This window comes from Chiloscyllium punctatum, chromosome 5, assembly GCF_047496795.1.
Source record: "Chiloscyllium punctatum isolate Juve2018m chromosome 5, sChiPun1.3, whole genome shotgun sequence".
Classification (NCBI taxonomy): domain Eukaryota; kingdom Metazoa; phylum Chordata; class Chondrichthyes; order Orectolobiformes; family Hemiscylliidae; genus Chiloscyllium; species Chiloscyllium punctatum.
In genome coordinates, this window is record NC_092743.1 from 35,718,266 (window position 1) to 35,735,818 (window position 17,553).

The 17,553-nt window shown below is 38.2% G+C and overlaps 1 protein-coding gene across 3 annotated transcripts in view; it reads left to right on the forward strand.

Moving 5' to 3' along the window:
- The window catches only part of oxsr1b (oxidative stress responsive kinase 1b), a 178,743-nt gene extending 162,336 nt beyond the window's left edge, over nt 1-16,407 (forward strand). For all 3 annotated transcript variants that reach the window (XM_072570027.1, XM_072570026.1, XM_072570028.1), the window contains 5 exons: nt 902-966; nt 5,495-5,547; nt 8,133-8,201; nt 8,657-8,721; nt 13,446-16,407. In XM_072570027.1, the coding sequence (XP_072426128.1) occupies nt 902-966; nt 5,495-5,547; nt 8,133-8,201; nt 8,657-8,721; nt 13,446-13,520 (327 nt within the window). In that variant the 3' untranslated portion in view covers nt 13,521-16,407. The remainder of the gene's footprint in view (nt 1-901; nt 967-5,494; nt 5,548-8,132; nt 8,202-8,656; nt 8,722-13,445) is intronic.
- Nucleotides 16,408-17,553: the final 1,146 nt, after the last annotated feature.

The window sequence follows — 17,553 nt, forward strand, 5'->3', positions numbered from 1 at the left end:
ATTTCTTCATCAATATTTGTTTTTATTACATAAAGAGCATGGCTCAAAATGAACTTAGCCTCAGAATAACTGAAAAAGTGCCAGCTTTTGTAGAGCTGCTGTTGTTTCCCCTACTCCAAAAGCACTTTGCATCGAGTACACTCTCTTTTTGATGAGCAAGCTGGCAAATGTGATTCCATCTCTAATCTTGTTACTTAGTAAAAGGTGCAGATTCAGGGTTTTGAAAGACTATTTCAGGACTTGTGCTCTTCAATACATAATATAAGATGTGAAAGATTGACAGGAGTCTTGGTTGAGACCAAAGCATTTAAAACTTGAATTTACTTTTCTTTTTATTCATTCATAGGATACTGGTGTCATTGGCAAGGCTTTGAATAACTAGCCTTAGGTGTGCACTCAGTGTTATGTGAATTTTGGGATTTTGACAAAATAATATCAGTCATAATTCTAACTGATTAGTATGTGGCTTGGAGGGAATCTTGTAGGTGCTGGAGAACTTATGCCTCTGCTGGCTTTACCATTCTGTGTGGTCAAAGCTACAAGTTTTGGATCAGTTTTGATGTATCAAATGAGATTTCATGGGATTATAGAGCTAAAGCTGACAAATGGGCCTTTAAAGCCAAGATCTGTTAAGGACTATTTAAATCGTAGACAGTCTGTAGGGGGGATGAATAATTAAGTTCCCACTGTAAGACACTCCAATGGCTTTAGTAAGAAGAAATTTGGCATAATTTTCTTTATTGTTACTTCAAATCTTTAAACATTCAACTGTAAGTCTAGATTTTTGAGCAAGTATTGCTGGCACCTTTTCATGAATTTGCACAGCTTTGAAAAAAGGATAGTGTAATTCATCTTTCTATTCCTCGTATCTTTCTGCTGAATTGGTTGTTCTTGTTTTAAGCTTGTTCCTGGTTCTGCTGCTCCTGATTTGCACCAAACACCCATCAGCCTTGTGTTAAGATTACGGTAAGTGAAATTTGATCAGAGCATCTAATTATCTTGTCATGAAAACTTAATTGCCTATAACTTTTATAATTCTATGGTATGTTCTGAGAAATATGAAATAAGTGTTATAACAACGATTTTGTCATTTTCTTTAAAGAAGAGTCCCAGTTCAAACTGTTTGAGGACTGATAAATTGTTTGTGGGATTCGCTGACCTTTGAAACCCATATATTCCCCATCACCAAGGCTGCCTACTTATTTTCCATAATGATGCAGATCCCCCTCTACCTCGGCTTATCTGATGCTGCTAAAAGTCTCATTCATAGGTGGTCTGCAGTTCAGAAAACTATTTTATTAATCTCCTGATCAAACATGATAATTCAATATCAATAAACGTGAACTTATCCAAAGATGGCCTGTATCTGAATTTGCGTTGACACATTTTCTTATTAATCCTGTGCTCACTGTCCTATTCTGAAACTAAGTCTACCAGCAGCTCAAAATGAATTACAAATAAAAACAAATTGCTGGAAAAGCCCAGCAGATCTGGCACCACAAGTCAGTGAACCTGGAATGTTCATTCTGATTTCCCTCCACAGGTACTGCCAGACTTTGAGCTTTTCCAGTAGTTTCTGTTTTTGTTTGATTTCCAGCATCTACAGTTTTATTGGTGGTTGTTTCTTAAAAATAAAGTCCACACTTTTGTTTCCTGCCCAGCTCTGCAACCTCCAACCCTCTCATGCTCAGGGAGCCCTGCTCTCCATTTCTGGCCTTTTGTGGAGTCACCGTTCCTTTTCTCAGATATTGGCTAGGTCATCGGTTGTTTAATCCCCAAGACAATGAGAGTCACCCACTAAACCTTTTGGCTTTCACTAATCATTAAAAATAACCCCTTATAACCTACCTGTTTGACCTCAACTCGGAAAATTTCCTTAATGTCTTGGTCTCACATCTTTGCTGATAATGTTTGCACACAGTGCCTTATGACATTTGACTACATTCAGGGCATTCTGAGTGCAGTTTGCCATTTGTTGAGTAGCTATTATTTATCATAGTTATCCACCAAATGACAATCCTTTTTCAGATGTACTGTTATAGAATTCTTGCTCGTTTATAAGCAAGACATAATGATTATCTTTTTTAAAAAAAGAACACCTCGTGCTTTTCTGTATAAATGCACTGTGTAGTGTTGTCATGAAATATTTTTGGTTTGGTTTTATTGTTTCAGATTGGTGCTAGTTTAATTTGTTTCTATTATAGTTGAAATTATTTGCTTTTGAATATGTTATTAGCAATGTGTACTGTTAACTAAAATGTTTTGTAGTTATTTCTAATCAGTCTGTAGAGATATTATTGTACACCTAGAATAAATTGAATGTGAACACTGCCTCTTAGCTCAACAAAGGGCTGCAATGGTGGTGCCACAAGAGCCACTATATGTATACATTTTTTTTAAATCAACCTATTCAGAGATATTACACACCTGGGTTCCTGGCTGAAAGAGAGGAATGCTATTGTGGCACCAGGAGAGCCCTCTGACAACTAATTATTTAGATATTTTTAATCAAAGTATTCAGAAGTATTGTTTTCTGGAGTAGGTGAGATTTGAACCCTGGCTGCCTAGCTCAGACGTAGAGGCATTACCAATGCTGTAAAAGAGCTGTTACTAAACTAGGGTGAAGTTATAGATATTTGCTAAACAACCTTTTCAGATGTTATTACACTTTAAAACTTTGAGCCCAGGCCTCCTGGAACTAAATACATTGTTTTTGAATCAGCATATTCAGAGATGCTATTATCTCACCTGCTGCACAGATGTACAGGTCGTTCTGCTTTAACGTATTTCATTTACGCAAATTTGCTGTAATGTAATTGACGAGTTGGGGACCCTGTTTCTAAAGCACAAAGTTTTAAAATGTGTTGGCTGTATTGTGATTACATCACCAGCACTTCAGGCGCTGTTTCTAAAGCACGATGCTTCAGTAATGCTGGGTTGCACAACACAACCATTGCATTATAGAAGAGCTACCTGTATGCGAAACAGGCCTACTGGACCAGAGGTATGGCCACAAATACTCTGTATTTACACAGCCCCATCTCGCACACAATAGCCACTCCTAGGCAGGGAATTGAACCCTGGTCTCTTGCATGCAGCCAGGGATACTAACCATTACACTAAAGATGACCTTAATACTACACGTGGTATTCCCAGGCACACTCCTATCTATGTACTACCCAGGTCTGAGTCTGCTTAGCTTCTGAGATCAGACATTTTCAGACTTGTGTGGCTATAGCTAAACACATTAAAACATTTTCTTAAAAAAAAACCATTGTCACCTATTTTTCTAATCAACCTGTTCAGAGATGTTTTTACACATCCCTGGACTTGAGCTCAGGCCTCTGGTTCCAGGATTAGGGCCTGTACCACTGCACCCAGTGGGCCCCTCAAAGCAATTATTTTAACCTATTTTTCTAATCAATCTGTTCAAAGATGTTCTTACCCACCTCTGGAGCAGACGGGACTTGAACCCATGCCTTCTGGATGTGGCAGTACCACTGTGCCACAAGAGGGTCCCTCTAAACATATACTCATCCTTGCAAAATTATAGCCACTTTTGTGTAAAAGTTAGCTGGACGTAATAGCTTCATTAGGCATTACCCATAACTTACCACAATTTCATCCTGAATTACCAGATTTATGCAATCAATTGCTGAATTAATTTGCTCCTAAAGTTTGTTTTATTGTGAAGGCAAAGTTAGATTGCAAAGCCCAAAATTCAGAATGCCAAATTGGTTTAAAAAACAGAAGGGATTTGAATCTTGAACTAGTCACTAAGTGTATGGAAATGTCATTCAAAAGCTTAAAGCATTGATCCAGAAAGAGGAAAGTTAAGGGCATGTACATTTCGAGGTTTTGGAAAAGACGAAACTGGGATTATTGTTAATTCCATTAAATGTATTTTCAGCAAACATGTTTGCCTCTGCAGCACAAAATTGGTTCTGTTGAATTGTATATTGGAATTTTAATCACACTTTTAAAGCCTCAGTACTTTGTCAACAGCTTAGTTAAAATGTCCCTGTTCGTGACTTTGCAGTTGTCGTTTGCTTTTTAGAAATTAAGCATTGGAAAATTTTTAACATCTAAAGAATAAATTCCAGATAGAAAGTTTAAATTTACCTGTAATCTGTTGCACTGTTAAGTATTCATTAACAATTCAAGTATTGGGATGTTGTACTTCTGTTAAATGAATTTATTCTTTCAGGAACAGAGAGCTTTGTAAAAACTTGGTTCCTCGCATAAAGAGAGAAGTTGTCTCTTTTTTTTTCAGTTAAGTTTTGCTTTAAAATAGATTTCCTGTTTTGGGCCCATGATATGCAGAAACCAATGCAAAAACAGTGAAGCTAGCTCTGAAAGGAATCAAATGGTACTTTGGCAGTGGTAGAGAACTAAGGATTTTCAGCAACAGATGGGGCCAAATGAAGTGATTAACGGAGGGGGTGGGGGTGGTGCTGCAGAATGACATGCAGAAGAACATTCTACCCTTTTTAATCGTGTGTTCACTGTTATCTTGAAGCCATTCAATTTCAGAAAAATTATCAATAGCCCTTTAAATTACTTGCTGCATAAGTGTCCTGCCTGTTAATGATATCCCAGGTTTAATGTCCACTGTAGAATTTGCTTGCTATTGAAGGTTTAGCTTTAAAGGTTAACCATTCAAAGCGATAAATTAACCATGTTTTCCAGGTACTGGGTGGCTGAGAATGGGGAAGATTTCTACTATGATACTAATCTCCCGATTCCCTCCTTATACTTGTCAGCACGTTCAAATATTACCAAGCACTCTTTTGTATATTACAGAATGAATCGCTTCATAAACAAAGTTAGTGTAGCTGTAGAGCCATAATCACAGAATGGAAGCAGCACCTTCAAACAGAAATTATATATTGTGACTTAGCCTGAGAAATTTATTTTTACATAGAAATTTAAATGATTTCTACCTAATCAATATATCCTCCTATTCCAACTACATTAAGGAAAAGAGATCATGTAGCACACTTAGAGCAGGTTATGCAGCTTGCATTGTAGACTTCAAAAAAAAATTGTTTTTTGAAGAACAAAAAGGAAACAATTGAAGCGATCAATGGTGAGGAAAGCAATGTTGTGAAAACAAGATTTGGTGGATATCTGATCTCTCAAAATATATAAATAGAAAGTAAAGAAGGTAAAGAAATATATAAGAAACATATAAAGAGAATAGAACTTCTCCTAGATGTACACTTTTGACAGAAATGGCAGTACACTAAACACAAACATAAATGCAAAACAAATGTAAACAGTATATTGTTGCATCTTACTGGAATAGCATGCTGGAAATCGAGCCAATATTCCTGGAGTTGTCACAAAAATTAAACTTTTTTTTATAAAGTTACAAAATTCCCCAGCTTACTGACATTTAATGCCTGGGTTGATGATTTTTTTTCCATCTATTTTTATCAACTTAACATGGAGTAGTGTTGTATAATTGGAAATTGTCTTTTCTACACCGCAGGAATTTGAAGAAGGAGCTGAACGACATAAGATTTGAATTTACTCCCGGTAGAGGTAAAATGTTTTTATCTTGTCCCATATCTTTGGTTTCCTTCAGGTGAGAGATTTGAATGTCAGGAACCTGCTGTTACTATTGAGGATTTATGTTTTCTGCTTCACTATAAGGTATTTTAATCCCAATTCCTGGAAAAAAAATAACTGCAGCAATGTGTTTCTATATTCCCACACCCAGTCAGCCCACCAACTTCAGTTCCCAATCTTTTGACAAGCCATGTACAGGTTTGTAGTATGAGCCTGCACTTGGAAATATCAAGTCCCAAACATCCAATAAAAAGTCTGAGGCTTCAAACTCTTGAAGTTGCTAATGTGGAATACAGGTAAAAGTAGCTAAAATGGCCTGGCCTTGTGTAACACCTGGAACGACATAAGGTTGAAAGTAACTTTGTGAATAGCTGAGTATAACTTTCTAGTACTCTACTGATAGATTGTAAAAGTTTTCTCAATGACCCTGAATTCTGATGTAGCTTTGTAATATCTCTATAAATCTGAATATTGTGTCAGTTTGCTAAAACAATGAGGCAATTGTTGAATGAAGTCCAGCCAACCCTTAGTTGAAAACCCATGGTTTTCATCAGATATGGTAAATCACCACACAGTTAATGTTCTTTGGTTAACAAAAGTTTTCCTTTTAGATTGTAGGATATTGAGAATTGGCAAATTCCTCCATTATCATTTTCTAAATTGCAAATTGTAATGTTTATTGTTCAAATCTTTTCCTCCCTACCTTTTGTGTTCTCCAAACTACATTGAAGAAAGTGTGGCGGGGGGACGTGAATAAGTAAGTTTGCAGATGACAAAGATTGACAATGAGGAAGAAGGTCTTCAATTACAGGAGGACTTAAGTTGGTCAGATGTGTAGATAAGTGGTGGATGGAATTGAATTTGGATCAAAGGTGTGAGGTGATCCACTGTAGAAGAAATAACATGACAAGGATATACTCAATGAATGGTAGGACACTTGGAAACTTAGGGAAACAGGGCAAGCTTAGTGTGCATTTTCACAAATCAGAGGGTTAATAGGGTAGCTAAGAACCCATGTTTTTATCAGTCATAGCATAGATTATAAGGGAGGTTATGTTGGAACTGTACAGAACTTTAATGAGCCCACAGCTGGAGTAGTGTGCACAGTTCTAGTCCTTATACTATAGGAAGGGTGTGTTTGCACTGAAGATCTTGCAGAGGAGATTCAGCAGGATGTTATGTGAAATGGATCAGCTCAGCTACGAAGAGGTGCTGGATAAGCTCAGGTTGTTTTATTTAGAGCCGAGAAGACTAAGAAGGGACCTGATTAAGTTGTATAAGATGGAGAGGCATGGACAGAATTGATAAATAGCAGCTGTTAAATGATCATTATCAAGGGGGCATAATTTTAAGGCAAAAAGTAGAAAATTTAGAGGAAAATTGTTTTTCACTAAGACATTGAATCTAGAATGCCTGGGAGGATAATTGTGGTAGACCTCTCAACCTTTAAAAAGTACTTCGATGAGCAATGGAAATGTCATAACATTCAAGGCTCTCGGTCAAGTGCTAGAAAGTGGGGCTAGTGTAGATTGAGTACTTTTTTTCTCAGTGCAGATGCAATGGACTGTAGGGCCTCTTCTATACTGTATGATACGTTATGTTTCCCTGTCACTTTGACCCTGCTTAAAGCCTTACTACTTTCGTGTTGTGTCTCAAAATTGTTTATATACTTTGCTTAGCACATACCAATTAAAGACATGAGTCACCCTGTTCTGCCATTCATTAAGGTCATGGCTGATCTCATTGTGGCTTCCGCTCCACATGCCTACCCACCTCCAGGAACCTTTGACTTCCTTGCTAATCAAAATTCTATCTTGTCTGAATGTGTCTCTGAGGAAGTGTTCCAAAGACACACTGCTCTGAATGGGGAAGAAAAGTTCTCATCAGCTTAAATGGAAGCCCTTCATTTTTAAACTGTCCCTAGTTCTTGACTGTTTGACTTGGGGAAACATTCTTTTAAGCATCATCTTGTAAAGTTTCCTCAGGTGTTTATATTTTCTCAAAATAATTCCCTCCCATCCCAAGTGTCAAGTTAGCTTGAAACCTCCCTGTTTGAGTATTAGTCTCAGTTCTGTTCAGGTGCGCTCATCTGGCCTGTACTATCTCAACTCACCCAAAATCAGTCCTGATGTCTAAAGAATCTAAAACCCTTCCTCTTGCAGCTACACACTTTCTGCTGTGACCTTCTATATGTATTAGCACATGACGTGAAGAGTAATCTGTAGGTTCACAGCCTTCAGTTTTTGCTTGCTTTTCCTAATTCTCCCAAGTTTACACTCATTCCTCTTCCTACATATATCATTTTTAACAATCTTTACCACATCTTTGAGTGTTCACCCTCCTTCAGAATACTGTTTTGTGACATCCTTGAACCTGGATTGAAATCGGGACCTTCATGGTCAGGATGCCAGAGTTCTACATTGAACAATACCAAGTCTGCATTGTGAGAGACAAAAATATCTTGCTTGCCATACCATAGTTCAGATTATGGATGATCATTTAACATTTTTAAGTAATTAACAGCTGTAATTAACAATTACATACATTTGCTCTGGCAGATACAGCAGATGGTGTTTCCCAGGAACTTGTCTCTGCAGGTCTGGTTGATGGAAAAGACGTAGTAATAGGTAACTTCTGATTTTAAGGATTTTTTTTTCAAATGTGGGGTTGGGGAAGAAGATTCTCTCTTTCTCTCCTGCGCATGCTCGTGCGCTCTTTTCTTCTCTTTCACGTGCTTGCACTCTCGCCACTGGAAATACTATAGAGAATACGTCACTGGGCTGGTCACCTTGAGACCCAGATTAATAGTGCTGAAAACAGAAGCTCAAATTCTACCATGGCTCTCAAATATATATTTAGCTTTTGAATAAAGACAATAAACAGCCAGAACTTCTCAAGATATCTTGATACTTGTATCTCTTGATGGAAAGTTCTTGGAACAAGTTCATTTAATAATCAATCAGGATGGATTCAGTTTGAGTTGGACTAGGGTAACATTAGGTCTTCAACTCTCATAGATATACTAAAATCTTAGCAACAAATATAAATGACTAACTTAAATATTTGATGTGCTTTTAAATAGTCGCAGCAAATCTACAGAAAATAGTGGATGAACCAGCTGCAAATAGATCTGTCACTTTCAAATTGGTGAGTATAACGTTTCTATAGTCGTACATGTGTCACTATCATTAATGAGTATTACAAATTCAGGAAAGAGAAAGCATATGAGGTGGGTGCACAAATGCAGGAAAATTGATTGCAACTCTGTGGTCTGCTGTTCCATGTGTTTCTGAGCTGCTATGTGTCACTCATTTGCTTTGTGATTCACTTGGGATGGGGGAAAAGTCTGAGAGATCTCAAAGGAAAGTGTTTTAGAGTTAAGTAAAATGTTTTGGAAAGATGTAAAATTTACAAAGGAGGTGGCTTCTGGGAGGATTGGAGGATTTTGTCACTTGGGAAAATGACTTTCAACAGAGTCATTGACTAACCCATCAGTTGAATTCTACATTATTATTATTGCGTGTTTTGAGCTATAACTTCACTCAAAAAATCTATTGCAGCAAAAGCATCACAAGCCTATAATTTGCTAAATACTTGCTCATAAGGGTACTAAATTCACAGTTTCACAGATTGGGAGGACAGTCACAAACATATGAATCAAGCACTGGGGGAGAGAGAGGATTGTTGTCCGTAAGAGCAAAGATTTGGAAGCAGAATTAGGCTTTTCAGCCCATCAAATCTAATCCACCATTCAGTCTTGGCTGAACAGCCCCAAACTCCTGCTTTCTCCCCATAACCTATGATTCCCTTACTAATGAAGAATATATGTATCTCTGTCTTAAATACACTCAATGAATTTGGTCTCCACAGCTTTCTGAGGTAATGAGTTCCACAGATGTGCCACTATCTGGCTGAAGACGTTCCTCCCCCATCTTTGTTCTCAGGGTCATCCCTTCATTCTAAGGATATGCCCTTGAATCTTAGTCTCCCCTACTATTAGAATCATAGAATCTCTACAGTGTGGAAACAGGTCCATCAGCCCAACAAATACACACCATCCCTCCGTAGAGTAACCCGCCTAGACCCATTCCTCTACTACACTAATTACCTAACCTACATATCCCTGAATACTATGGGCAATTTAACATTGCCAATTCACCTAATCTGCTAATCTTTGGATTGTGGGAGGAAGCCTACGCAGACACAGCATATACAAACTCCACACAGACAGTCACCCAAGGTGGGAATCGAACCCAGGTCCCTGGCACTGAGAGGCAATAGTGCTAACCACTAAGCTACCTATTGGAAACATCATCTCCATGTTCTCTCTATCCAGGCCCCTCAGTATTCCCCTTATCCTTCTAAAATCCACAGAGTACAGACCAAGAGTCCTCAACCATTCCTCATATGACAATCCTTTCGTCTCTGGGGTCATTATTTCCTTCTCAAAGGCCATCTCATCCTTCCTTAGACACAGCCCAAAACTGCTCAATATTCCACATTTGCCAGTACCTGTTATTTAGCAGTCTCCTGTGCAGGACCTTGTTTTGGAAATCTAAATAGATTATGCCCACTAGCCATGCTTTCTTTAACTTGCTCATTACCTCCTCAAAGAATTCTAACAAATTTGACCAGAGCCTGATTCAGTTTCAGTTGTACATCCCTCCTCTTGTATTCTAGCTTTCTTGAAATGAATGCTAACATTGCATTTGTTTTCCTAAGTACTAACTAAACCTTTACGTAAACCTTAAGAGAATCCTGACTTGAACTCCCATATCCCTTTGTGCTTCAGATTTCTGAAGCACATTTCTGTTTAGAAAGTAGTCTACACCACTATTGTTCAAAGTGTATAACCTCTCACTTTCCCACATCCCCACATTCCACTACTTTGCCCACACTCCTAGCCTGTCCAAGTCTTTCTGGAGCCTCCCCTCCTTAACACTACCTGTCCCTCCACTTATATTTGTCATATGCAAACTTAGCAACAATGCCCTTATTCCTGATCAGAGTAATGAATAGTTGTGGTCCTAACACTGACTCCATGAGTCACTGGGTGTCATCCTGAAAAAGATGCTTTTATCCCCACTCTCTGCTTTGTGCTAGTCAGCTGACCCTCTATCCATGCCAATACCTTGTCCCTAACACCATAGTCTGTTATTTAGCAGTCCCCTGTGCAGCACCTTGTTTTGGAAATTAAATAGATCATGCCCACTGGCCCTTCTTTATCTAACTTGCTCATTACCTCATAGAATTCTAACAAATTTGTCAGGCATGACTCCCCTTGAAGAAGCTGTCCAGACTTTGGCCTATTTTCCCATGCACTCCCAAGTACTCCATAATCTTTGTTCTGAATAATGGACTCCCAAATCTTACCAGCCACCGAGGTCACGCTAGTTTCTTGTCTTCTGCCTCCCTCCCTCCCTTGAACAGGTTAAATTAACCATTTTCCAGTCCTCTGGGACACACACTAACTATGATTCCTGAAAGATCACCACTAATGACTGCATTATCTCCTCAGCTAACTCCTTCTGAACCCTGTTGCATACTGGTGAAAACTGACGCAAAGAACCTATTCAGTTCCTCTGCCATTTCTTTGTACCCCATTACTATTTCTCCAGTGGTTCAATGCCTAATTATCTTTTATATATCTCAAAGTATTGGAAATTTCTATAATATGACTTGCTAGCTTACCCTCCTAATTCACCTGCATTTTCTAAGTTGTCCTCTGCTAGTTTTAAAAGCTGCCCACTGATTTTCACCATACTCTATGCTTTTTCTTTCTGCTTTTATGCTGTCTCTGACTTTCCTCGTCAGCAATGGTTAACTCATCCTCCCCTTAGTATGCTGCTGCTTGTTTGAATGCATGTTTACTCTGCCTCCCAATTGCCCCAGGAACTCCTGCTATTTCTGCTCCACTGTCTTCCCTGCTAAGCTCCCCATCCAAACAACTCTGGCCAACTCCTTTCTCATGTCTTTGTAGTTACCTTTACTCAGTTATCATACTGTTGTATCTGATTCCGGTTTCTCCCACTCGAGTTACAGGGTGAATTTTATCATAGTGGTCATGTCCCTAAGGGTTACGTTAAGTCCTTAATCACATCACCAAATGCAGAATTACCTGTTCTTTACTTGGCTCTACTGTAAGCTACTCCAAAAAACCATCTCGTAGACTTTCCATGAACACTTTTTTTAGAATCCGCTACCAACCTTATTTTCCCAGTCCACCTGCATATTGAAGTCTCCCATCATTATCGTAAGAAAGGTGCTATTACGTGACTTTTCTATCTTCTGATTTATTTTCTACCCAAGAGCCTGACTACTGCTAGGAGACCTGTACGTAACTCCCATCAGGGCCTTTTTTCCTCTCTGTGGTTCTTCAAATCTGCCCACAGATTCTATGCCTTCTGCTTGTATCACTTTGTTATATCAATTTAATTTCAATTTGTACTAACGAGGCAATCCCACTCTGTCTGCATGCCCTTTCATTAGGGTGTGTATCCTTGGATATTTGGTTGCCAGCCCTAATCTCCTTGCAGCAGATGCCTTTATGATGCCCATATTATCGCACCTGCCAATTTCAATCTAGCCAATTTGCATTTCCGTCCATCAATCATGGAAGTGGAGCAAGGAATTAGAAGGGCCAGTAGTATGTGGCTTTGTCACAAGGGTTTCAGTTCAGCAGCAAAGATGTTTGGCTTTAATCAAATGGAACCTTAGTGAGACTGTTTCCTGGAATACAATGCAAGTTTAGACCCCCTTGTTTTAGGAATTTAGAAAAAATATCAGAGCCCAAATACACCATTAAGATCTTTCAACCTTATTTCAAAATGAATTGCCTCTTATTCTAAAACCATGTCCCCTTGTTTGAGATCCCACAGCCAGGGGAAACATCTTTTCTACACCTACTCAGTCAAAATTAAGAATTTCGTCAGTTTCTAAGATCTCATCGTTCTTCCAAAATCTAACGAATACAGGCCCAATTTCTACAATCTGTCTCGTAGGACAATTCTGCAGTCCAATGAATTAGTCTGGTGAACTTCCTCTGCACTCGTTTTAATAGCAAATATAACCATTCAAAACGGGATGAAAACTACACACTCTACTCCAACTGCAGTGTCACCAAACACACACTGTACAGAATCATGATATTCAGCATGTAAAAGTGGCCATTTGGATCACCAGGTCTGTACCAGTGTTTCTACTGCCTGATGTAATTATGTTCTGCAACACGTAGCATTTGTGTATACTGACATTCAGCAAGAATTGGGAGCTTTGAATGCTGACACTTTTTTCCATCTCAAGATTATATCCCAACTAATTGGAGCAGCCTGAGTAACATGGCTGAAATTTAGCAAACTCAACAAAAATTGAATTAACCTATTCTGAGGCGTCATGCATAGAATATACTGGATTAGTGGTGCTGGAAGAGAACAGCAGTTCAGGCAGCATCCAACAAGCAGCGAAATTGACGTTTCGGGCAAAAGCCCTTCATCAGGAATTAGAATATCAAGCCTAAATGTAGCAGTCAGACCGAACTGGGTTAGAGGCAAGGAATTTGTAACAAAATGTGTAAATGCAATGGAGTCATATTTTGAAGTCTCACTTTTGCCCTTTGCCCTTGGATATTAAAACAGTGTTAAACAATGTTTCTTATTCTCCTGCATTTCATCATTGATCTTTTTAGTTGACTGAAGAGTAGTAATTCACTTGCTGTGCAGATTGTGTTTGGAGATGCAGAACTAACATGTTCCAGCAGCACCAAACATCATGAAAGGTTCATGATAAATATTATATTGGAAAAAATGGCAGTAAATTCATGCATGTGTACCTTTTTTTTGTTGTGATATTAATGCATTCTTTTTGATCCACAGGCTTCCGGTGTTGAAGAATCGGATATTCCCGATGATGTTAAACTCATAGGATTTGCACAACTTACCATTAGTTAAGTCACACTACAACCAATAAAAACCTGCCGACGCCATCTGTGAAATAGGTATCTCACTGGTGTTGGTCTGAGGAAACTTGTACTGCCAAAGAGTGATGACATATGCCTGTAGAACTTGCAGCATTTAATCCACTGCCCCTCCCTTTACCCTGTAACAATGATCTCCAAATAGAAATTGAATTGAGCATTTGCTTGCAGTATCCTAACAGAACAATCGCCATCAAGAGCTTTCCAGAACGTTCCAGCTTGCAGATTTCCCATATGATACAGGGTGCCTGCTGTAGGTGACTACAGAATTGTCAGCTCTCATCTGCTATTATCCTCCTCCTCCTTAAAATTGCCTTATTTTTTGACAGAACTTTATTGATCGGTTATTTAAAAAATCTCTTCCCCAGGGTACTCTGAGACCTAGTGTAGCACATTAAAAATTGTTGTTTCAGTAACTCGTCTTTAATTTGTGATTAGTTTACTTTAATCACACAATTTACAAAGATTAAATGAACATTGAGCAATACTTCTTTAAAAGTGCAGTCTATGTGAATTGTACTTTCCAAAGGATTGCAACCCAAAAACAGTGGGCTGAATTTCTTCCTTTTTTTTTTCCTTCTTGTTTGCGCTTACTGCGCACTAGAGCTACCTGGGTGCATCATTAACTGCCTTTTGACGTAACCTAAAGTAGTTTTTTGTTTATGTGGAGACAATAAACCAGAATATAAATATTGAGGAAAAAATATCACTGAGGGTGAAGTCTTTTCCTTTTTTCATTTATATAATATAAAGTATTATGGCACGATCTGTAGCCTACCTTCATAATTTGCAGATGGAGTATGCGTGTAAAACAAAAAAAAATTACACAGCAATTTGCCTAGTACCAATGTGAGAAGTTGGCATTAAGGTTTTTTTGAACTGTCAGAACTTTTAGTACAAAAATAAATTTAAAAATTGCAGCTGCTGAACAGCCAATTGTATGTTGTAATTCTCTTCATAGATTGAGAGTTGTTTTGTTTAGATTTCTGCAGATGTCTTTAGTTTTAAGTAACACCATGTTGGATTTGTTAAACTTCTTGGAGCTCACATTTGGGTTGCAAAATGAAAATAATGAAATGCCACCTTGAAAAAGCTCCGGCAACAATATTGTGCAATCTCTTGCTACTATTATGATATACAAAGAGTTGCATTTAGGCCAATACACTTAAAAACTGTTAATTATCCAGTGTGATCCTCTTAATTCATTTAATGCAAGTTTTAATCATCATGACAGAACTGTAAAATATTATGCTAGTGCTAGACTATCTCAAGTTCCCAAAATAGAGCAGAATGTAAAATTGTTTATTTTAATTCTTTTAGACATGGGTTGAGAATTTTGCATGCGTACCATTCATCTTTATCAACTTCTACTGACAACACTATCTTGAATGCAACAAATTAGCCTTGCGATAGTAATTGGATGACAAATGCAATAGAAACCCCCAATATAGTTATTCACTATCTTAGGTGGATGGGGTAAGATGTGGAGGTGGTGGCGCTGGCAGGTGGGAAGGGTGGTTTATATTGCCTTGCATAACAGTTTGGAGATTAGTTGCCTTGTTTTGCACAGTTTGGGTAGGTTGTCAGTTTGGGAGGGAGCTGAGATTCCCACTTTCACTGCATGTCACAATTCAGTATGTGTAATCAAAAATGTAAAAATCTTCATACTTTTGCATTTAAAAGATATTAAATGCTTTCTAAGGAGATGGCTTCTTCCCTCCCTCCCCTGTCAATCTCCAATCATTAACATACCCAGGGGACTCCTGACCTAACCTGTGCAACACTGTTAGCAACCACAAAACCAATGCTCTCATTAGTCAAAAATAATAATTTTCTTAAACATGTACTTAAATTTGAAGAGGGCCTTTCACCTGTATTAATTCACCATGGAGAAAGATCCTACAGTTTCCTGAATCAGTAGCTTAATCTAAATATTTCTTAATTGATTCCAAGGTACTCACCACTCTATCCGAAATGTTATTCAAATGTTGAGGAATTATTTCTTGATACTAGTTCTAAATTTACATTTTACTAGTTGACCTGTGTCCTTTGTCCTATAGTCAGTTTAATTTCAGCAGTATTTCCCATTAACTTCTAATCCTTCAGCTATCTTGGAAACAGCTGTAATCTTTCTTACCTTAAAATCATCAAGTGCAGAATGAAACCCAGAATTGTCCAGCAGCTGTGTTCTTGAGCTGTGGTGCACCTGCCTCCGATGGACATAAAATCTGATGACGTTGCAGATCCCAGTTTGAAAGCACACATAAGGAAGAAAATAGTAACTGGAGCTATCTTATCACATAGTTAGATTGGTTAGACTTGCAGTGGTTTTTAACTACCTTTGAAAAATAATCAACTTGATGTTTGAAGTGATGCCTGTAAGAGGCATGTACATTTTGAAATAACTGCACTTGAGCGAGTTGTATTACTGTGTAAATACTGCAATTTTTTATAATTTTAAAATTACTGAGTCTTTCACAGTTGGCCTTGGTATTCATTTACTGGCTTTTTGAATGATTTCAGAAAATGAATTCTGGCTTTGGTAGGGAACCTATTTCAATTTGTCTTCCAACACATGGGAATTATAGGATCTTTTACGTGACACGCCTGCATGATTTTTAACTACTTTCTTTTTTTTTTCTAAGCTTGTATAGACATAGCCTTAGTTACTTTATTAATATATACCTATTAACTGGGACTGAGGACTCCTGTCACTAAGGCTAACTCTCAACCTGGTGTCATGCTGATTGTAACACAACAGAGGTGTAATATATCGTGATCACTTTTTTTCAACATGATTGTGTTTTGGATTTGTTGCATGGTTTTGCTAATTCCTTTTAATCAATAAACAGCAAACTGTCTATTGTTGTGCATTTGAAGGTGAAATTTTACCATCCTGGTATCTAGTAACTCTTTTTGAGTAGGCATAATCAAAACTTACTACTAGATAAAGACTTGACCAATCCAGCCATTTCATTCCAACCAGAAGATGATAGGTTGTGTTTGTATATCATCTCAGCCAGGTATCGCTCAGATAGTAACGTTCTCATCCTCCATGGGTTCAAACCTGACTCCACTGACAACTTTGGTGCAGTACTCAGTGCAGATTCTTGAACAAATGCAGGGGAAATCTCCCCAGTGTCCTGGCCAATATTTATTCATCAGCAAACAGCACCAAGACAAACTGGTCAGTGTCATGTTGTTTTCGAGAATCTGTATATGATTTGGTTGCAGTGTTTCCTGCATTACTGCGGTAGCTACATTTCAAAAAGTACTTAATTGAAATGTGATTTGAATATCCTGAAGCATGAGGATAACTGGAAGTTTATTCTTTTGGACATTTCAGAACGTCAGGATATATTTTGGCAATAAATTACTTCAGTCAGCAAAATAATGAATGGCTCAGCTGTCTAAATCTGCCCCTCAAAGCATGAGTGTGACGGATGGTCTTTTTATTTGCTGTTATTTAAAGGAGAAATGTTAGCAGCACTACTGAGTTCTTTTCTCGTTTTAGAATAGAGTCTTGGGACATCTAACCTGAGCAGGCCACAACCTGTTTAACATGAGATCTCTATTCTTTTTCTATTAATATTTCTGTAACCCTTTTCCAAAAGGTATTGATCCAGTTCCTACAACTAATCAGAATGAACAATCCTATTGTCTACATTGTTGCTACATATACTCATCCTTATGTAGGGGGTGTGGTGTCAATCCTTAAGACTATATAGACTTGTTCATTTCACTGTTGGAACTAAGCAGTCCCTGAGAATTAGTTGTGATGGAGCCAAGATTATCTTTTTGATGAGCTCCGGGCACCCCAACCTCCAAAAGGTTGGAGTGATTGCCCAACAGGAGCCAAGTGTTGGGGAGACATAATTTAGATACTGAAGACACTTACTGATTGGCCACAAAAGTCCTCAATAGGCTCAAGGACTATCTGATATCTTCTCCACCCACAGTGGGAGACCCAGTATTAGGTGTAGAAGTCAGTGGAAGTATTACCCACT